The sequence below is a fragment of the Pangasianodon hypophthalmus genome, chromosome 3 (genome assembly GCF_027358585.1).
Source record: "Pangasianodon hypophthalmus isolate fPanHyp1 chromosome 3, fPanHyp1.pri, whole genome shotgun sequence".
Taxonomy (NCBI): Eukaryota; Metazoa; Chordata; class Actinopteri; order Siluriformes; family Pangasiidae; genus Pangasianodon; species Pangasianodon hypophthalmus.
In genome coordinates, this window is record NC_069712.1 from 32,734,299 (window position 1) to 32,757,000 (window position 22,702).

Genomic DNA, 22,702 nt, shown 5'->3' on the forward strand with positions numbered 1-22,702 from the left:
TGTTCTCTAGAGAAAAACGTATCTACAGTTCTGGTCCGTATCTCTCTATGCACTTTGCGCCCCTGATAGTTTTTGAAGTTCCTTATATTTTATCTACAAAAATACACACAAAAAATGTAAAAAAAAGTCAAAATTGAAGAAAAATATTATGAAAAAATGAAATAAATTTGTAAAGTACATTTTTGTTAACACGTGGGTTATTAGAGACTGTTTATCACATAACTTTTGAACTCGCTATTTTTTTCTTAATATACTCTATCACTTGATTTCATCACGATTTATGTCCTAAGGGTGCGCATACTTTTGCTCTCAACTGTGCTACTAAGGAGTACGTGTCACTGGAGGTGAGTATTATGCGTGTGTGTGTGATTTAGGTTGGTATTAAAATTGGGTTTAATGTTATTTGTTATAGAAACAGCACAAAAATCAGAGATCCAGACGAGTGAAGGAATACAAAAATATTTTCTTTTTTATTCCATGGCAGGTCAGAACATAAACAGAGTGACAAAAAAAAAGTTATAGAAAAAATAAAAAGCTCTGGTGCATGCTTTTCCGCTCTGTTCTCCGTCGCTGGTGTGACAGGGAGGGACGAGCGTCTAGCTGACTTTGTGGTCTGACGAGGTGGAGTATGAGTACGCTTTTCCCAACACGATTCTGTCTCTGAGCAGCTTGAAGAAGGCGTAGTAGTTACTGAAGAGGATCAGCGCTAACGATATCGTCTGGTACCACTTTTCCGAACACATCAGCGAGTAGAGCTGATAGAATATCATCGCTCCTTCCAGGATGATGAGGATGTTTAATATTCGAAGAGGCCTGTTGAAGAAAAACTGTAGGAGAGAGAGAGAAAGAGAGAGAGGAGGGGGGAGGAAGTGTGGAGCGTTTGAAAGCAACTGGAAATGTAAAATCTAAGATAAATGTTATATGTGTGTGTGTGTGTGTGAAGACTTACATAGAAGCGATAATGCGAGACGTCTGAAGGCACTGCTACGTTATAATGGCCCATGGCCTTATACACGTTTTTGTTGTGTTTCACCAACACCCCCTGTGGCCACATGAACTCTTCTGTCCACCTGAAAGCATACAAAAACAACAGGATAAGAACATTCGCGTGTGTTTCCGATGTTTAACGATACATCACGATACAGATCCAGCACAATCTCAGACTGCCTGAGATCCTGCTCATGGAGAGACTGGCCCCGCCTACACCCTGACCCCCGTGTGAGCCCTGAGGGAGACATACGTGTGCTGCAGGACGTTGGAGCACAGCGAGGGGTCCACTTTGTGCCAGCAGCCCAGGTGGGCGGCGGCTTTGTGCAGCAGGTCGCAGTAGCGGGGGGGCAGCAGGTGGCGCATCAGGATCACCGACGTGCTCACGAACACGAGGATGAAGAGCTCGCACGACCAGCGCTTATCCACGTACTGAGTGCTCTACAACACACACACACACACACACACACACACACACACACAGAGCCAACGGAGACAGAATGGTAAATCATAGGAACCTATACAACTATCTGCCTGAGTAACTCTCCATCCATCAGTCCCTCCATCCATCCACCCATCCATTCATCTACCTAAGTAACTCTTCATCCACCCATCCATTCATCCATCCATGGAACTATCTGCATATCTACCCAAGTAACCATCCATCCATCCATTCTTCCAGCCATCTACCCATCAGTCCTAATGATTTATGCATCCATCCATCTATCCATTCATCTACCTAAGTAACTCTTCATCCACCCATCCAGATATCTATCCAAGTAACTATCCATCCATTCTTCTATCTACACAAACAACTAGCCATCCATCCATCCACTTATCTACCCAAATATCCATCCATTCATCCATTTATCCATCCATCCACTTATCTACCCAAGTAAATATCCATCCATTCATCTGTCCATCCATCCACTTATCTACCCAAACAGCCGTCCATCCATCCATCCATCCATCCACCTACTTATCTACCCAAGTAAAAATCTATCCACCCATTCACTAAAACAAGTATCCAAGTAACTATCTACCTATGTAGCTTTTTATTCATCCACCAAAGTATCTTAGTAATTTTCCAACAAATTATAAAAATTATTAAATTATCAAAAATAATTTATCTACCCAAGTGCATTTCTATTCCAACAAAATAACTTTTTCCCCCTCTACTGGAGTAACTATCTATCCATCCATTCACCTAAGTACCTGAGCACACAAAAGGGTCTACTCTCTAGGTAGCTAAGTAGCCATTTCTCGATTATTTCCAGATCTTTGAGAACATTTTTCTGTAATGTGTATGTGGTATATTAAAACTGTGCACACTTCTCTCTGTAAGTCACTGGACCTACTGACGCTTTATTCCAGAACTGTGTGAAACTCAGGACGCGCACCTTGACGAACCAGACGGGCACGAAGGCGACGTAGTACGCGCTGAGCATGGAGCTGACCAGCACCTCCTTCATCCTCTTGTTGAAGTCCATCTTGAGGAACTCGACCTCTTTGCGAATGAGGTCAGGTGAGAGGCAGCAGGCGTGTGTGGGCATGGGCTGGACGCCGTACAGCTGGCTCGTGTGCTGCTTCCACGTCTCCTTCAGTACAGACAGGTAGTCCCGCCCCATGGACACGCCCACTCCCGTCCCCGTGTCTCTGGAGCCGACGGAGGCAATGGGGGAGAGACGCACGTCACTGCTCGGTCTGAGGATAGGGATATACATCCCGAAACTGGAGGAGAGAGAGAGAAACAGAGAGAGAAACAGAGAGAGAGAGAGAGAGAGAGAGAGAGAGAGAGAGAGATGGAGAGAGAGAGATGGAGGGGGAGGGAGAGAGAGAGAGAGAGAGATGCACCACTGGGTTAGATCACTTATAATAATACTACAGTCCGAGTCTTTTTAAGGCGTACTACTTCCATCTCTGTGGGAATCCAGAAGATACAGTAATCAGCCAGTGTCAAGGTCCTGTGTGTGTGTGTGTGTGTCTGTGTGTGTGTCTGTGTGTGTGTTGATGTAATAGCTGTGTAATAACAGGATCAGGAGTGAGAGCACTCACGGATAGCAGAGGAACAGGAGGCTGAGCACAGAGTACGTCCTGAAGAGGTGGATAAGTGAACGGCACAAACTCCAGCCGGTGAGCGTCAAAACAGCAAAACGAGCCGTCACCAAGAAGACGGAGTGAGGAAACTTCCCACTCTGAGACGCCTGCAGAGAGGGGGAGAGAGAGAGAGAGAGAGGAAAAAAGATAATGAGGATGTGAAATGGGGAGAAGAAGGGAGAAGAAGGGAGAGAGGGGGAGAGAGAGAGAGAAAGAGAGAGAGAGAGAGAGAGAGAGAGACAGAGACAGAGAGAGAGAGAGAAGAAAAAAGATAATGAGGATGTGAATTGGGAGAGAGGGAGAGGAAAAAGATATAATGAGGATATGAATTGGGGAAGAGAGAAAGAGAGAGAGAGAGTGAGAAGGAGACAAAGAGAAAGAGAGGGAGAGAAGAAAAGGGAAGGGAACAGACAACAGCAGAAAGAGAATAAATGAATGAATGGAGGGGCGAGTGAGAATGAGGATGAGAACAAATGAAGACGAGTGAGAGAGAGTGATTTGAGTAACAGAAAGACAGAATGAAAATGAGACAAAAGCGGGAGAGAGAAGGCAAAAGACAGAATGACGACTCAGATTTGTCCCTCATTTGTTCGTAACTTGAGAACTCATGGCTCGATTTGCGGAGCTGCTATTTAAAAGAAGAAATGAAGATGAGACGCTGTGAATCTGCTATAAACAGACACTGCTCTCATTATCTGCACTGCTGCTTTTATCCCTTTAGGAGCTGATCGTTACCTCTTTAACGATGGCTGCGATGAGCCGGCGTGACAACACGATGACGGTGAACACCAGCATGTTATAGTCAATCAGGTGGAAGTTCTGTGGAAGTGAAAAAAAAGTCACAGTTAGAGTTAGCGTCTCTTCTGCCATGATGATAGTGTCTTCTGTCAACATCTGATGTATGAAAGATCATTTTAAATCAGCTGATGAGGCAATATGATACGATTTAAGCTTTTTATGCTATCATACAGTACTGTACAAGTGTTAGCTTTGAAAAAGTGGTAGATCACATCTCCATTAGTGACAAGCACAGAGGCCACGCCTCCTCCTTCACCGAGAGTGACAAGCACAGAGGCCACGCCTCCTCCTTCACCGAGAGTGACAGACTCTGAGTCCACGCTTCTTCCTTTACCGAGGCCAAGCCCCAGCTTTCACAGACAAACTGTCACATACAGGTCTTGCCTCCTTCTTCAGCAAGACCGTCAAGCACCGAGGCAACACCTCCTTCTTCACTGGAACTAACAGACACAGAGGCCACGCCTCCTCCTCCACTGTCTCTGCCAAGCACCAAGGCCACACCTCCTGCTTCACTAGGAATGAAAACCACAGACAAGCCACGCCTCCTCTTTCACTCAGACTGACAAACACAGAGGCCACACCTCCTCCTTCAGTGTCTCTTGCAAACACAGAGGCCACACCTCCTCCTCCACTATCTCTTGCAAGCACAGAGGCCACGCCTCCTCCTTCATTCAGACTGACAAACACAGAGGCCACGCCTCCTCCTCCACTGTCTCTTGCAAACACAGAGGCCACGCCTCCTCCTCCACTGTCTCTTGCAAGCACAGAGGCCACGCCTCCTCCTCCTTCAGTGTGACTTACCACGCTCCTTTCACTGAGGGTCGAGAGACTCACCAGTGATGTGTGTGAGGGTGGGTGTGAGGGCGGGTACCACCACACCGTCTTGTAGATGTTGACATAGTGCACGAAGAGTGCGATGAGGTGGCAGAAGAGGAGGTGCAGCTCGAACATCACGTTGCGGTCCACAGAGAGCTCGGGGATCTTGCAGTGCTTCAGCGGGACCACCGTCTGTGTAGCGAGAGGGGGGCTGGGGATCCCCGTTCCTGAACTGTTCCTGCCGGCCACAACACACACACAGACACACACACACACACACGCAGCATTTTTATACAACATTATTATTAAATTATGAATCATGCTAAAAAGTTAGACATTTAACCTTACATGAAAACTTATTAGACGCATACAGCTTGTGGATTTAACACTAGACGAACACACACACGGATCTCACCTCGTCCGTGACCTCACACCTGTCACAGGTGAGCTGGTCGAGTGGTTGCCGTTGTTGACGGATCCTGTCTCATTGCCCAGCGGAGAACGACAGTACGTCGTCCGACTCGCTCCTCTTCTTCCTCCTGCCATTCCACACAACCTTCTCTCTCTCTCTCTCTTTCTCTCTGTCTATCTTTCTCAGGCGTGAGCTGGACCAAGATGAAGCACATCATCAGCACATAACATCACACCGGCGTAAACCGAAAAACCAACATGACCCACAATCATTTTTTAAATAAATACAAATAAGTAAATGATCTTTTTTTTTGGTTTCAAATTTTACCTGATTGTCAGAAAGAACTGAATTAAACTGCACTACTGTATTAAAGGCGCAATACTCGATTTGTTTTGATTCCTTACTTGTACAAATAAAACGAAACAACAGATTAAGCCATGGCCTCAGCAAAAGTTTATTAAGTCGCTGAAGAAACCCGGTTGGAAACCTGAGGCCTGGTCCAGAACGTTTGTTTGTGTCTCCGTTCAGTTATTTTATAGACGATCTCTGGGCCACTGCAGATCCAGGGGGCGGAGTTTCTCACACATGGCAGGAATAATTCAAATGTCGAACCCATGTAACTGTTAGAGACCTCATCTTGGAAAAAAAAAAGACTAATCTTACCTAATGCACCTTTAAACATCATTAGTCAATTAAAATTAAAATACTTTTAATACTTAAACTAACACAGCTACAGTAAATAAGTGCTCATTGTAATTGGGATAATGAGGGAATAACACACACCTGGCCATGGAACAGCGGAGAAGCCAATTGTCCCATTACTTTTGGTCCCTTAACAAGTGGGAGGCACATATGCAAACTGTTGTAATTCCTACACCGTTCACCTGATTTGGATGTAAATACCCTCAAATTAAAGCTGACAGTCTGCAGTTAAAGCACATCTTGTTCGTTTCATTTGAAATCCATTGTGGTGGTGTACAGAGCCAAAAATGTTAGAATTGTGTCGATGTCCCAATATTTACGGACCTGACTGTACGTGCCCTCGATGTGTCACGATACGGTTTTATTATGGTGAGAAATTCCGTCGCACGTTTTTGCGAGTGTATCTCGGGTAACGTTTCGAATGCAGACCCACTGCGTGCTTTATAACACTGACGTAGAGCAGTAATAAGGAGATTATTAACACCGAGTCGCATTGCTTTGATTAATTAAAAGCTCGAGTAGTGGTGTTAATGGACGTAATGAGAGCGGAACAGGGGATATAGAGGAAGGAAACGATGTGATCGATAGAAAAATCCAGAACCAATGTTCAGCTTTAGACAAACTTAGCAACAAATCCAGCAGAGCGGAGTGAAGGAATGAATGAACTGCGCACACTCTTAGGCTACGGATAAATTTCTTCTTTTCCTCCACGGTTTGGCCTTCCGTCCACATGGAGACGCCGTTCTGAAAACGCCCCCCCCATGTGGATAAATTTGAAAACGCTGTTTTTGCGGTGTAGTGTGGACTGAAAAAACCGAGATATTCAAAAACAATGAGGTATTTCCAGTCACGTGATGCAGTCATGTGACCATTCAACCCAAAACAAAACAAGATGGTGGACGACGTCGTACTGCAGTTGTTCTGCCTGCTATCCAGTCTGACTGCTTTGTTAAAGATTAACGTCACTTTGTACAACCATCACACTGCACTTTTTAAATAAACGCCTGACGGAAACGTCGCAGACCAAAGCTTCCTACGCTTTTACGCATGTGCAATAAGGGAGGATGTGAGCGTCTTCAGACGTCTCAGTGTGGACGAGCGACGTTTGGAAAACGCTTGAAGACGCCAGTGTATATGAAGAGCGTTTTAGAACGAAAATGCAGTTTTCGGATTTTTCCGGATTAATGTGGACGTAGCTTTAACGTGACCCTCGAGGTGTCTGATGTCACAGATTATAAAAATATATAATAATTAAACATTTTTTTTTTCCAAAAAACATTCGAATACTATGTTTTGATAGATACGTGTATGCACACGGACGTGGCCTGGTCTTCTTCAGAAAACTTTCCTTCGTCAGGTGACATGTTTCGACATGCAATAATGATTCGAGGAATATTCAGATTCAGACTGTGACGTCATCCGGTGACTTTTTTTAGACTTCTTGAACCTTTTCTTTAAGGAATATACTGTTATAAGGTTTGTGATTTCTCAGACAGCATGACTTGCAGTGCTGGTGTTGACCAAAACAAATCTGCTGACATGTTCTTCTTCTGTTGATATTAAAACAAACAAACAAACAAACAAACAAACAGGTGGTCTGCCCTGGTCTCGTGCACGCGCAGACCGCAGTACCTACGTCATTTAGGTGATCATTTCCATAGCAATGTATGTGACATGCATCAAAATCATGAACTTCCTAAACATGTCAATGCTAAACACTGCTAGCTGGCTAAGTGGCTAACTGTGTAGAAGTGTGCAGGTCGAAGGCACGCCCTTGTCGTGTGAAGTTCTACAGTTTAGTCCCAGTTCTGGTTCCTGCATCACGTGGAAAAGTCTTTTAAACCCTGATCTTAGTGGAAAAGGTTGCTGTTGTGGTTAGCATGATTAGCATGATTAGCATGCAGAGCTTCAGTGCAGGGCTGATGGCAGCTTTCTGATGCGGAAGTAAACTCAGAATGTGTGTGTGTGTGTGTGTGTGTGTAGTGCGGGACTGATGGATAAAAGTGCGCAATGTGCACTAGTTGTGTGTTTCAGCTGTTTATTTTTCATCCAAGATAAAAGCTGTACAAAGACCCGCGGCCTAACGTGCACGCGCTTTCACTTTAACATTTCAACCAATTTAAAAACATTAAAATAAAAAAACAAAACCAAAGATGCAGCATAAATCTTACCGAAAGATCAGACTTTATTCCTTGATATGGTTTTCTCCGCTGCTGTTCTGTTAATTCAACTCGCTGAGCGGATCTTTGGTGCTGAACACGTTCATGTTGATGTTGATGTTCATGTTGAGGCTGAACGCGGGGACGCGGAAAGCGCGTGCACGAGGGAGGAGGGGGTAGGAGGGAGACGGGGGCGTGCGTGCGTGCGTGCCTTAAAGGCGCAGCGCACATTAATACAAAATAAACACCCAGAAAATCACAGCGCATGTCTTTGGACTGAAACCTTGGACAGAGTACCAATCCATCACAGGGCACAATCACACACACACTCACACACTCACTACGGACAATTTAGATGCCAGTCAGCCTACAACGCATGTCTTTGGACTGGAGGAGGAAACCAGAATACCCAGAGGAAACCCAGAAGCACAGAGAGAGCATACAAGCTCAGCACACACACACACACACACACACACACACAGGGTGGAGCCGGGAATCAAACCCACACCCCTGGAGGTGTGAGGTAAACATGCCAAACACTAAACCACCGAGCTTCCCCAGGTTTGGGTTTTGTTTAGCCCTATTCGGATCGGATTAGTTTACCAAAAAAAATCTCCTCAGCGATAAAACTCTCGCATCCGGACAGCAATAAAATGACCACAGGAGGAGCGAGTCTCTAGCAGGTTGTATTTTCTATGAACTCAGATGTTTGCGTCACAGAGACTCGTACGATGATCGTACGATCACGCTCCGTTCGCAACATGGCGTCCAAGCACTGGAGTAGAGAAGAGACGCTGGCTGTTATTTTACAGGTGAACCAAAGTTTCTGCAACAATTTGAAAACACAACTCATAATTACGGTGTTTTTACGAGAAGCATCCATTTCTCGTTTCATAATTCAGGAAGTGTTTAATATCTGGGGGAGGATCACCGATACGTGCGCTACGAGACTAAAAATAAACAAATAAATAAAATCACAGAGGATGTGCCTATAAAATAGGACCTTCCCCAGGACCCCACGTACATTCAGTCCCATACGAATAGGGCTTTTGTCATGTTTTTATTGTCATTTTCAAAATATGCTGAGAAGCAATGAAAAATGTAAAGTGGTAAATTACACTGTACATTAACTATAACTGTCATTAGTGTTATTATTTAGAATTTTGTTCATAATTATTGATTAAAATTAAAGTAATGAATACCAATCATTATTAATGATTAATAACAATATTCTTGCTGTAAGCAAATAATCTCTAATCGTGGCCCAGAATATTTACACAAATGATTTTAAGGACGCTGAGTAAACCTGTTTGAAAAGAAAATTGTCCAGAGGTGAAAAGGGCTGATGTGTCTGTGGGTTCTCTATCCAAGTCAAGTCAAGTGGCTTTATTGTCATTTCAAGCCTATACAGCTAGTTAGTACACAGTGAAACGAAACAACGTTCCTCCAGGACCAAGGTGCTACATAAAACAACACAGAACTACAGTAGACATTACATATATTTACATAAAGTGCACAGTGCAAACATGCAGACGGCACAAGACAGTACAGAAACTACAAAACAAGACACTGGGCACAGTGAGTTCCAGTGAGTTCCAGTGCAGTGCCGACTAGCACACAGCGCTAATAAAAAAGTCACTCTTATGACAGTAGTGCAAAAGATTGACAATATAAGTTGCTGAATGTAAACATAGCAGCCAGGTGGAGAGTATAAATATACAGTATATAATAAATATTTATAGCAGCAGAAATTGTGTGTGCAAAAATTGCAAAGTGGATGGGGTGATGCTCAGCTGAGTGTGTGTGTGTGTGTGTGTGTGTGTTTTCAGTCCAGTTCCTGAGACGTAGAAAAAAATAAGAAAAAAATGGCTCTTTAAGTTAAGGTTCTTTGGATAGTTAAAGTTCTTCAATTTTTTTAAATAGTTCTTCTTGGAACCTCCAGGAAAAGCTCTTTAATAGGGGACCCTGAACCTCCAGAGAGAAAAACCAAAATAACCTCTAGAACAGGCTTCTAGTTCTTTCTTTCTAACAGTGTACTCATAGCCTTCTGTGTGAGAGAAAGCTTCTGCTGGATGACTTACATTAAACCTTTACGGTTTCTGCAGGAGGGAGAAGGTACAGAATCCTTTAGCATGTGAGATTTAAAATATAGACTAAGTGAAGAAGCCTGATTTTGATACTGTGCTTCAAAACTGTGGAACCCAATCTTTTAAAAAGCATTTCAAAAAATATCTTTTTTTATTTAGTATTTATTTGACTCCAGTACTTCCTCATAGTCTTGTTTTATTTTCATTTCATTGTTCTAGCATTCTCTGAAATTTTAAAATAATCTATCTATCTATCTATCTATCTATCTATCTATCTATCTATCTATCTATCTATCTATCTATCTATCTATTTTAGTCTACACATGTGTCCTTTTTTTAATCTCCTTACACTTATTTTTGTATTTTTATTTTCACTCCATCTTTTATTTTATCCTTGTGCATTCTTTTATACTGCTTTTTATTTTTATTTTATTTTATTTTATCATTAAATTTTTATTTTTACTACTTCACTGCACAGCACTTTGAAAGTACCACGTGTGAAAAGTGCTATATAAATATAAATATAAATTATTATTATTATTATTATTAAACTTGAGGATAGCTTCCACAGCAATGGATTTTTTTAGTTGTGACTATTACTATTTCAATTTTAAAAAATTACTATAATTTGTAAGATAGCCTTGATGCTAAAATAACCAAAAATATGTTTCTATCAAATGGAGAAATGAAATATTTTCCTTTGCTTTGTTTTATTTTTAAACAGCGCCTCTGGGAGACTTTGTTTAGAGTATAATGGAATGTGGGCGTGGCTTCATCTAGCCCGGATTCGAAGAGGCGGGTCTTAACGACTGAGTGATGGAACGTCTGACCAATCAGCGAGCGGCAGCGTCGCACTGAAGGTCATTCCGGAAGTGGAATTTAGTAACTATCTGAAGGAGCTGAAATGGCGTAGCTCGTCTGTGTGAGCGACGGCCACTGGGCCCGAATAAAGCGGACAAACCTGGCCATGAACCGCGCAGAAATGGAGTTTAACCCGTGTCCTTTATCATCACGCTGAAAAAGCAGCGAAGAAGAGCCGCGGTATGAAGCTTTCCTGCGTTTTATTTACACACACACTGCATGCTCTTTGTTTACCAGCTGGACTGTGTGTGTGTGTGTGTGTGTGTGTTAATTACACTGTAATAATTCATTCATTATTTTACACGCTAAATAAACTGTAGTGATTTTTCTTTGTGTTATATACTGACACATTCCTACAAACTACGTCATTTCTACCTGATTTCTCATATAAATAAATAAATAAATAAATAAATACGTTACTAATCCGCAGAGAAAGAACTGGACCAATGGTTTTTTTCATATCCTAAAGAAAATCTCTGGTCACATGACAGGGGTTAAAGGTCTGGGATTTGAACCCACAACCTCTTGCTCACTAGCACTCAGTGTTAAAGCATCCCTCAGTGCTGGAATCTGAACCCACACCTTAATGATGAGACTGAAGGAATGTAAGCTCCTTAAAGACAAAGCTCATACTTCCACAAGGTTTCCGCCACCCCGAAGCCAGTGCAGCAGCCATGACATGTTAATTTTGTTTTATTTTTATTGCTTTTGCACTAATGTAGCAAACAAATAACAGAAGTCTAGCTCACCTGAAATGGTTTCTGTAAATATCTGACCAAATCTTCATGCTGGAAAGCGGCATGGTTGAGCTCCGTAGTCTCAGTGGTGGTGTAAAAGAGCTGTGATGGTCGGTATTTTCAATTTTAGGTTTAAAGTGCAACTGTGTTATCATCCACATGACTTCCAGTTGGATGGTAAACCTCTGTTTTATAATTTGGAGCGTAGAGAACATGCTTGTTGTTAAAGAATCATCACTTGTTGTCTTTTTTGGATTTTTATTCCATGTTCTCCTGATTTGATCATATGCCAATTCCCAGCAACAACCAACGACGGGGTGGTGTAGTGCGGCCTGACTTTACTTTTAATTCCTTAAACAACAACAACGTATTGTACGTTTTATGCATTTATAGTTACATTTAATGTTGTGGAAGGCTGCAAAACACTGTTCTCACGTATGTTATAGCAGCTATAAACAGTCGTTCCCTCACCAGCTTCTCTCAGTTTTCTCTCTCTTGACGTTAATAAGACAAAAAAACGCAGTTTGTCATGTTATTGTGAAACTGCAAAGCGTAAACTCCTCTGTCTGTGTGTGTGTGTGTGTGTGTGTGTCTGATTTTAACAAACTGTTGTGTCTTTGTAGAACTCGTCCTTCTCCCTGCTAAGACAAAGAATTCAACATGCATGAGTGTAAGACTACAGAAGAAGCGTTAACAGGTGAGTTTCAGTACAGAATGTCTTCTGCTCTGATTAATCATGCGGTTTGGTTTCATCTGAGGCTGGATTATTTCTGTGCAGATGAGAAGTGGGTCAGCAGCATGCTGAAGCCTGTCCTGCGCTCACTTCCTTCAGATCTGCTGAACATCACGCCCGGGTAGCGTTTCACGCACCATCCATCCATCCGTCCGTCCGTCGAGAAGGATGACATCATCAGTGGAGTCGAGGCTGCTTTTATTTCCTCTTTCTTCATCCACTCAAGTTTTAATCTAGTTTTTTCCCCCCTTTTTCATCCCAGGAGAACGATGAATTGTTTACTTCACTTCTTTTTTCTTTTTTTTCTCTTCAAACTGTATCCAGTCAGCTCTATATTTAAATACATCATGATAGTGCTCGCTGCTGTGGTATTCAAATCATTTAGTTTTATTTGTATATCGCTTATAACAGTACATATTGTCAAAAAAACAGCTTTACCTAGATCAAATCATTCACACGGTCACATACAAAGTCACGCAGCATCAGAAAAAATTAATATATGGACTTTTTCCTCAAAGCTTACAGAATTGAACAGGAGTGACATATAGTCCAGAAAATGCGGTAATCGTAGAAGCTTTCAGGTTACATTTAAGGAACGTTTAAGTCGTTGTTTGCGTGTTAAAGATTTTATGCAGCGGCTCATTGCAGTGATGGAGTTCTGACTCACTCAGCGTTGAAATCGTGCCACGTCGTTGTTCAGTCGTTGGCTGTGTTTACGTGCAAAGATTTTCCCCAAATCCGAATGGATTCGCTCCGATTATTCCATTTATATACCGTAACAAAGTGTGAGTTCAGTCAGCGTGTTCAGCTTTTTAATCCTGCTGCTCATGGTGTTAACGAGCTTTAAATTCTTTCCCTCTCAGCAAAACATCATCTGAGTGCGATTATTAAACGGAAAACAGTGAGAAGAAGAGTTTGTGAGCATTTCATATTTGCCCGAGATTCAGGAGCTCTAGTTGTTGAAAATAACAAAATGCACAAATTATTCATCGGATTAATGCCTTCAGTCATCTTCTAATGTAATCCTTTATCAAAGATGATTGTTTTTAGGAATAACTACACAAGAAATATAGGTTTTTATCAAAGTTTTACCCTAAATTTGGATAGAAATTTCACTCCGATTGGCCTCAGTTGGTTTACTCTGTTCTAACTGAGCTCTCAGTCGGATTATTAACAGATTATCAGGCTGCATGTAAACGTAGCCATTTATATCATATGATGGAAAAGTTCAATCACATACATTTATTTACATTTATTACATTTACTTTTTTCCCCAAGGAGGTTGGAAGGTGTGTGTGTGTGTGTGTGTGTGTGTGGTACTTCGCATGTTTGACCTGAAGTGATGAAAACCTAGGTTGAATTAAATTAAAATTTCCCAAAAGCACTGTAACACAATGATTGTTAAATGGTAGAGCGAGTATCACAGTGAACTCACTCTCTCTCTCTCTCACTCTCTCTCTATCTCTCTCTCTCTCTCTCTGTGTGTGTGTCATGATCTTAACATTACAGTGCTTTTAGGAAACCATATCCATGCGGTTTGAACGTGAATGGCGTCTGCGGACGTGGGATATGTGCAATACGGATGTCCGTTCCTTTTTTTGTGTCCTGTTTCGAGATAAACGTGTATATTGTACAAACAAGTGACGAGTTGTTCGTGCGACAAACAACAAAATCACCAATGTCTTCCATTAAATGATGTATAGTTTCATCCGCTTGTTTGGTAGCGGGATCTGTCGTGCCAATGTTATATGTGGCCATGCATGAGCGGACTCGATGCTTGCAGAGTAGTTGTAGTGAAATACTGTATATTAACTTTAACGCATATTAGCTAATAGTTCAGCAGGTGACGGTTAGGCTAATTAGCACTGTGTAGCTTTGAGAATAGTGAGCTTTGGAGAAAATCCATTTTTTTGTGTTTATTGTCTTTCAATCTTTAGATAAACAAGTCTAATCTTATCATTTTCTTCTGATCACTTTCCTGAAAAACAAAGAACTAGCAAAAGTGTTACTTGTATTAGGTGTTGTTTTTTAAAAAAAAGTTGCTAGTTTTCTTTTTTTTTTTTTTCCCTCAACCTTATATTTTTTGATCTGTTAATAAAAAAAACAAGTCTCTGGATTTATATTTAAGGTAAAATCAGAGCCTAAAGGGGACAAATCACACCTTCAACCATTTTTATGATCATATAAACTTGTTCTCGTTGTTAATTTTTGCTAGCTAGCATAGAACAACCTGACTAGCGACTAGCTAACTAGGTTGTATCCGTTCTCATGGTTGTAAATTAGGAAAAACATTAATAAATACAGGAATTTAAAAAAAAAAAAAGCTCTAGTCTAGAGTGGCTTGAAGGTAGCATTGTCTCTCCTACACGGTTATGGATGCATCAGAGAGTTAGCTTAGCTAGCTTTAATGTAGCATACATTATAGATTTTAGTTAACGTGTAGTTTAGTCAGCTAGCATCTATAGCCGATCAAAATACGGTGATGTAGATAGTTAAATACCTCAATGACTGGAATGCAAAGTCTATTTTTTAGATTCCATTGACAAATATGCAAGCCATACTGCGCATTATGTTAGATATTTAATGTGAGGTTCGATCCGTGCCAAACGTATGTCGACGTCGCGTTGTTTAGTCGGTGTGTTTACTCAGTCGTATGTACCGTGTCGCTCTTCATTTCAACCAGAGGTGGAGCAAGAGGACAAAAGAACCCAGTTATGTGCAATGTCTCTGTATAAGCTCGATAGAAAGCGATAAGATTTGCTAGAATGATTCCTCGGACCAAACCTATGGCTTGTGTGTGCGGTCCGAAGTTTCTTCAGTTCCCTGCTGACAGCTTTAGTGCTCATTTAAGCGCTCGCTCGCTGCACACGTAAAAGATACAAACTTTTACGCGACACCTAACTGCTGCTAGCCGCAACACGCAGCTGAACATATCCAGCCGACAGCGACTTGCTGACTTTCTGTCGAGGGCGCAAACACAACGTCCTACACGATCACATGCTCGCTTGTGTTTTAATGCACTCAATTAACTAAGTAGCTCGCTGTATATGTTATTAGCATACATGACATTAGCTACAACTTTTTAACTTGTGTTAAAGCATGGGACTGAGCAGCACACTGGAGCTTTTGCTTAAACGAATTTATGACTTGTGCACCCCTGTTACCAGGATATAGTATTACTAACATGATTAGGCTTAGCTAGTTGTAGTAACTGTTTTACGATTTGACTGCAGTGACTCGGAACAGAAAGCCCCACAGTCCCATTAAAAGGGGCGTGGCCTATGTTGCGTCATTGTGCCTCTTATTAAAGCATATTATGCTGACCAAAATCATATCATATTGAACCTTATTCATGGCTTCTTGTCGGAAGGAAAAGGACAACTGAGAGAATGACAAAAGCTACGCACTTTTGAACTTAATGCTTTGTGTTCTGTTCAAGTCAAAATGACCTGAAACATACTAAAAATACTTTCTGAGCTTAGCTCATTGACTTTATCGAACTTTAACAGGAACATGTTTACTTTTTGATGCATCTGCTAACCCTTCCCCATTATATTTATATTACACCGGTGAGGGGCCGCATATTTTTGGCACGGATAGAGCCTCATCATTTAGAAGCAATAACCTTATTATGCATGAACTCTATAGTGCCAGAATGGTGTTTTGTGGAATGACCTGTAGCATATTTCTAGCCGTGGTGTGTGTTAAGGCATCGGTGGCTGTTTGTTTCTAAAGCATACTGGAACCTCTGATTTCCAGTAGGCCAAAACGAGCTCATGTGTTCATTAAAAACCAAAAACGTTGCACAGGAACGTCGTCATGAGAGCTAAAAAACCTGGTGGAGGGAAAAAAATGGCTGAGAAAGTTCTTCTTTATGCACATTGCATGATTTCTATCACTACATCAGGAGAAAACGCACAGATCTGGATTATGCAGTCGGAAAGCAATAGGAGCGAAGTTACGGTGACGCGGACGGTTTCTTTCAGACACTACAGTACACTCTTAACACACACTGAACATCGTTTTGCCAGTGAGCCTGTCGGTGTTTCTGTATGGGAATGTGGGGGGAATAAATTAGCTACTGCATGGTAGAAGTGGGTACCACATGTGTTGTGCTGCATGCAATAATTAAGCTTTGCTTGGAGAAATTGTAATGCAAAAATGTGAAGAATGTGAAGTCAAGCCAGTGGACTGATGGACGTATCTGATTTTCCCTCAGTTCAGTTGAAAAAAGTGATATATTTACATTATATATATATATATATATATATATATATATATATATATATATATATATATATACATACACACAATCATCTCACTTGCATTATTATAACCCATTCTGTATGTAACCTTTAGTATTTTTATTTTTAAATACATCTAGTCAAGAGGGAAAAGTCGCTGTATTATCTGTCTAACCCCTGACACGATGATGTGAATGATATTAGAGAAGGTGGCGATTAATAATCAAATTAAATCAACCATATAGGCTTCTTGCGATAGTCAGGTATCAAATTGATGGAAATAAAAGCAAATTAATATTTTCTGACCCGTACAAAAATGATCACTTTGCCTTCCATTATTATATTTATGTATAAAATCCAAATATAAAATCAAAATGCTCTAATTTTACACGCAGGGCAAAGCTCAATGCCGATTGGTTGCCCGGTATTCTCTAACGACCAATCAGCACGTTATTTTAAGCGTTGAAACAGATCACATGATGACCACGACAATAGACGCAGGATCTTGAAAGGGTTAAAATGTTATTTCCAACTGAAATCTAATCCCCTGACTGCCATGTCATGATTTTTAAAAAGTTGCCGTTAAGGGTTAATATTGTTTTCTGCTCCATGATGTTGTAAATTGTATTTTTTTTTTGTTTGTCACAGGATGGGAACACTGTACAGTATGTTTGGTTAAATCTATGCACTACAGATGCGCTAAGCATGCTAAGATAAACCTCTTGATTTTGTACAATTAAAAAAAATCTGTATAAGAAATTTAGCAATAAAAACAGCATGGTGCCAATCTTACACCAGCCTCGTTTTGGGTTTTTTTTTTTTTGAATATCGGACATCACATCAACTACGACTGAAAAATTAAATCAACAGAAAAAGCTTCTTGTTATAGTGAAAGAGTGATGATGATGATGAAAAGCACTTCCTCTATGTTGAGGCTTCTGGTGAATTCTCGGAGTTAAAGTTCATTGTCATGAATCTGCATGAAGAATAAATTAGAGGAACTCGACTCTGACCATGTCCTCTTCTGCTCAAGGCCACGTGGATTTGATTAGTGTCCAGTGTAACTGCCGTTTTAACACCTTCCTCTTGCTCTTTCTATAGGTCATGTCCAATTGTTAACTCTAACAATATAATAAGCAGAAGTGCGAGATTTTAAACTCTGTAACACGCTAAAATGCTCGTTCCTTGAACACATCAGTAACATTAACGCTTGCTCTTTCCTTTAAAGACTTGTTTTTCCTCTAGATTACTGTAAGCTTTTCTGACTTTCTTGCTCATTTTTAAAGCTCATTAACTCAATCTTATTAAAACAAGGAAGACATGAAGCATGATTAGTGCAGAAAATAACTAAGACAACTATAGTGTTACATTTGTAGAGCCTATAGCCTTATTCGCACTCGATTAGTTTTACATGCTGTTATGAATTTGAACTTATAATCAGGGAATCTGAATGAAGGAGGACACGGAAATACAAAAAACACACAACTTCTGTTTAATAGTAAATTAAAAAAGCTTAAACTTCGACGACAATGTTTTTCCACAACAATAAAATGCATTCCTCCATCATGACAGGTCTATATACAAATAGATGGGTGTGGAAAAAAAAGTGCTACAGCTAATGGTGTTAAACCTTCTCTAGACTTCAAGAAACTCCATGAGGCACACTTCAACAAGATGGAGTCCATCGATTCCTACCTGCAGAGGAGGAACAAGCAGATGGAGGTGCTCAGGGCCTCGGTGAAGGACCTGAAGGTTTATTATTCTTCATTATTCACTTTGGGCTCCTCTTCTCTTTATGCGACATTAATGTAACTATATATGGATAAAAAGTACATGGTAAAAGTATATGTTACAGGAACTCCACCGCATCACACCACGCCATCACTGATTACTTTCCTATAACAGCACAACGCGGAGTGGTTTTATTCCTAACTAAGCGTGGTGTTATTTCAGGCTCAGTCAGAAAACGGTATCAAGAAGTCAGCGGACACCAAGACTCGTGCTGTGAGTGCAGTTTCTTCACTTTTCTCAGCACACACTCTTTAAATAAAAAAAAAAAAAAATGTTCCTGGGTCTCGAATCGTCGATGGTAAATGTTGCTCGCTGTTCAGCCCGGGAATGCCGGAGAAGAAAGTGGAGAAGAACGCGGAGAAGCGCAGGGTCACTCAGGCTCCCGCTGGCAAGCCAGCGATGAAGGACAGCGCCCCCTTCAGGCTGACTGTCCTCTCAGCCAACAAAATCAACGTCAGGTCAGGAGCATGCCGTGAGCTGGGGCATTATGGGTGTTACTGGTGTTGATACTGCCTGCTGATGTGATGAGCTGAAGTATGTGTCGGTGTTTTTTTTCCTTAGGTTTTCCAAAACGACGCAGGACAACGAGCACAAGCGCTCTCTGGTGAAGACTCCGGCCCGCATGTCTCCCATGCTTCCTCTCACTCCCACTCCGGCCAGGAAGTCTGAAGTGCACACTAACAAGAACGCCGCTCCTGTCAACAAAACTCCAGGTCAGAACAGCACGCAAAAGGAAGAAAAAAAAAAAAAAAAGGTGATGAATCGTCATGGTGTTTTTAAACCATGTTTGAGTAACGTGTCTGCGTTTTCTCTTTCTCAGGATTGACTCCGTTCGTCTTCAGCGGCACCTCAGCCACTCCCGCAACCAAGAAGAAAAACACCTTCGATCTGAAAGCGAACCTCTGTCGCCCGCTCACGTACAAACCCCGTACAAACCCCGTGTGTGGGACGTCGGCGAGTAACTGTAGGCTTACAGCGTGCAACAATACGTAAACTGTGTGAATAATGAAATGTGACGTTACTCGGCGTGGTCGGCCTCAGAGCTGCTTTCTTCTTCATCAGACCCTCGTGACGAGGGATTTTTCCGCCAGTCTTCTTAACCACATCTGTATTTAAAAAACAACCAACCAAACAAACAAAAAAAAACGAGGGATTTGTTCAAATTGAGGTTAGAGGTACATGACATACACACAGATACACCAACACACAGAATGTGGAGCGTAAAAATGCAAAGATATTTTTTTAATTTTACATAATATACAAAAAAAATGTACCATTCACTAATTAAGTAATTGAGCAAAAATGATATATAAGTCATAAATATTTGTAATAACACTTTGTAAAGCATTTTGTATGGATTAAGTGAAGTTTATGGAGTATAAAGATCTGCCCATGCTGCTTTCCACTAGAGGTCAATAACTCGGAATTCCCGACCTCCGACCAGGAAAAACAAAAGAAAACGCCCCCTCAACTCTTAAACTCCTACTCAGGAACTCGGGATGGTCTCCTCGACTCCGAGTTCAGCAAGTGACGTCAAATCAGCTGTGACTGCTCGGTTTTAAGGGCTTTTTATTTATTTATTAAATATAATCAACCCTTCACAGTGATGTACACTGATACTTGTCTTGCTTCACACACACCTTTATCGCTCTCCTCAGCGACAGCATCATCGTCAGCAGACTCGGGTTTCTTCTCAGGAGCTGGAGTTTCTGTGTCCTTAGCCGATGACACCTTCCTCCTCTCGGAGCTCCTTTTATCTCCGTCCTCCTCCTCTCCAGGCGACTTTGCATCATCCTGTGGGTCATTAATTCTCATTAATGTAGAATGATGAATGCAGGTGCACTATGGGGCACTGACCTTCCAAATCCTTACATAAATATCATGAAAAATACTTTCTACACTCTATGTATCACACTGTACATTCAACAAAGAGGCATTAATAACCCCAGCGACCTACTCCTTAAAAAGCACTACAGAGATTTTATTATTATTATTATTATTATTATTATTATTATTATTATTTAATTCCCATTTGGGACGCAACCTTACTCACATTCTCCGAGCTCTCTTTCTGTTCAAAATACCTCTTCAGCGCCTTCAGCAGCTTATCAGCCTGAAAAAGAAACACAGTACAGCAAATTTTATTTACAACACATGCATTTTTAGTACTAATATTTCATTGTCACCGATTAGCCAGGATTTTTGAATCAAAATATTCTGTTTAAGCACTGAACAAGAAGAAAAGCTGTTGCGCACATCAAACTAAATAAACAGCACTTTCTGGTTTCATTAACAATTGGAGTTAGATGTTAATTATACTTGCTTTTTAACACTAGCTCTTTAAATTAGTGTAATGAAAGTGTGAAAGTATGAAAGTGTAATGATTTGCATTAGTCGGAAAAAAAGCAATTAGTCCATTTAATCACAAAGGGATTCTTTATTCATGCCAAATATCTACATGTATATCTTTTAGGGTATATCTTTGTGAAAAACTGATTTGAGTGCTGTGCTGTTAAAAAGGTGTTGTAGTTTGAAATACTGCATTCAGTTTCATTGCACTGATAATCCTGGATCAGGATTTTAAAACTAAAATTAGCTGTTTTGGCTCAGGTTTTGTTTGGATCATGCAAACCTCCCAGCCCTGAGGTAACCTGGGTGTTGTTACAGATTAGCATAAATGTCATCATGATACTAATTACACGATATAGCTGATTAAAACATGGGGATATTTAAAATAAGGATATTTCTCACAATGCACATATTTCTCACATATTAGCTACAGTTGCTAACATTAAACGAGTTAATTAAGCGTCTTACCTTCACGTTAGCTTTTAAACCAACGCTCTTGGCGAGCTGCTGCAGGTCTGCATACTTCATGGAGTCTAAATCCATCTTCACGGAGGAAAAACTGGAAGAAATTACCGAGTTAAAAATCACAATCGTACAAGTTTAACTGGACCGTCCGTGTTTTTTTTTTGTACAGTTCCAGTTTACCTGTTCACGCCACTCTCTTCCACGCGCCCGATTGTTGAAAAAATTCAAAAACCGCCACGCTTTTATGTGATTGGCTGGCTTCTCTTGACGTCACGTGACAAGCTCCAATCCAATCGTAGCGGAGATCTTTCTCGCGTTGTTATTGGTGCGCGGTGTGAATAACGAACAGCTTCGTCTCGGAAGAGCCTGTGCTCCAATAGCGCCACTCTTCACTATACGAGTGCACTACGTAGGGTGTGAAATAAACGGCGCGTGCACCCTATATAGTGCACTAGGTTTGGGAGAGCGAGCCGTTTGGGATTGAAGCCTTGTAGAAGGCGTATGCGTGTATGAGGTTGTAGAAGGGATTGAACGTGGAGGAAATCAGCTCGTTGGAGTAGAAAGATGTCTGAGGGAAGGTATTTTGTGAGTGATTGCGAGCCGTGTGACAGCAGCAGCCAGAGGAGCCAGAGCAGCATGATCTCCACTCAGCTGAGGGACATGGAGGACACGACGTGTGGAGTATGAGAAGTGCTCTGTGTTTCACTGTGCTCATTATAAGTGCAACCTGGTGCTGGGCGACTCTTTAGGAGCCTGTGGGGAGGTCAAGAGTCTCAAGTCCGTTATCTGTCTCAGTAAGTACATTTTCAGGGCTTGAAAAGAAGTCAAACTTTGAGGGATGGTGGCGCTCCATCAGTGTGCATCAGCACGAAGTCTTTCCCCAGTCAGCCACAAGATGGCGCTGCAGCGAGCAAAACAAAAATATTGTACAGAAATTGCCATCAATTTTCAATCTTTTGTCACAAACTCAGGTGTGTCAGACTCATATCAGCGGAATCCTTGGCTCAAGACGAACAAGATGTCTATCTCTGATTTCATGAAAACTTTCCACCATATTGGACTTTTTGCAAAACTTTTTTTTTTTTTTAACTAGTTCAAGACCTTTTGTCTGGTTGGAATCAAAACCAGTGCAGAAAGATCCTCTGGAGTCCCTTTATCAATAATTATATATATAAAAAAAAAATGTTGGACTTTTGATTTAACCACGTGATGGCACGTCCAAAAGTTTGAAGTGGGCGTGGCCACTTTACTTAAATGGCTATAACTTTAGAAGGGATTGAGATATTTTCACCAAAATGGACACACTTATGTATGGACTCAATCTGAGGACACGTGTGAAAAATTACTGACCGTTACCAGCTGGTGGCGCTATAACAGGAAAAAACATGGACTACAGAAGCGTTGGTCCAGTTGACTTGTACATTTGCATTCAGTGTTTTTGTCAAAGGTCCAATAATATTAATG

General features: G+C 41.2%; 2 protein-coding genes and 1 long non-coding RNA gene across 3 annotated transcripts; 1 reads left to right on the forward strand and 2 right to left on the reverse strand.

Annotated features, from left to right (window-relative positions):
- Positions 1-443: 443 nt before the first annotated feature.
- Positions 444-8,136, reverse strand: tmem39b (transmembrane protein 39B). The gene is made up of 9 exons (XM_026939505.3): positions 7,984-8,136; positions 5,114-5,303; positions 4,717-4,936; positions 3,820-3,903; positions 3,043-3,191; positions 2,388-2,718; positions 1,241-1,428; positions 950-1,070; positions 444-827 (listed from the first exon to the last, which is right to left on the reverse strand). The coding sequence occupies exons 2-9, from the start codon at positions 5,242-5,244 to the stop codon at positions 597-599; spliced, it is 1,455 nt and encodes a 484-aa protein (XP_026795306.3). The 5' UTR covers positions 5,245-5,303; positions 7,984-8,136; the 3' UTR covers positions 444-596.
- A 2,789-nt stretch (positions 8,137-10,925) lies between these two features.
- LOC113542071 (uncharacterized) lies at positions 10,926-17,425 on the forward strand. The gene is made up of 3 exons (XR_003404255.3): positions 10,926-11,099; positions 12,280-12,353; positions 12,435-17,425. It is a non-coding gene; the product is annotated as an uncharacterized LOC113542071 (long non-coding RNA).
- A 677-nt stretch (positions 17,426-18,102) lies between these two features.
- Positions 18,103-21,480, reverse strand: LOC117596868 (nucleolar and spindle-associated protein 1). The gene is made up of 6 exons (XM_053232717.1): positions 21,419-21,480; positions 21,242-21,332; positions 20,478-20,537; positions 20,065-20,218; positions 19,447-19,530; positions 18,103-19,119 (listed from the first exon to the last, which is right to left on the reverse strand). The coding sequence occupies exons 2-6, from the start codon at positions 21,314-21,316 to the stop codon at positions 18,884-18,886; spliced, it is 609 nt and encodes a 202-aa protein (XP_053088692.1). The 5' UTR covers positions 21,317-21,332; positions 21,419-21,480; the 3' UTR covers positions 18,103-18,883.
- Positions 21,481-22,702: the final 1,222 nt, after the last annotated feature.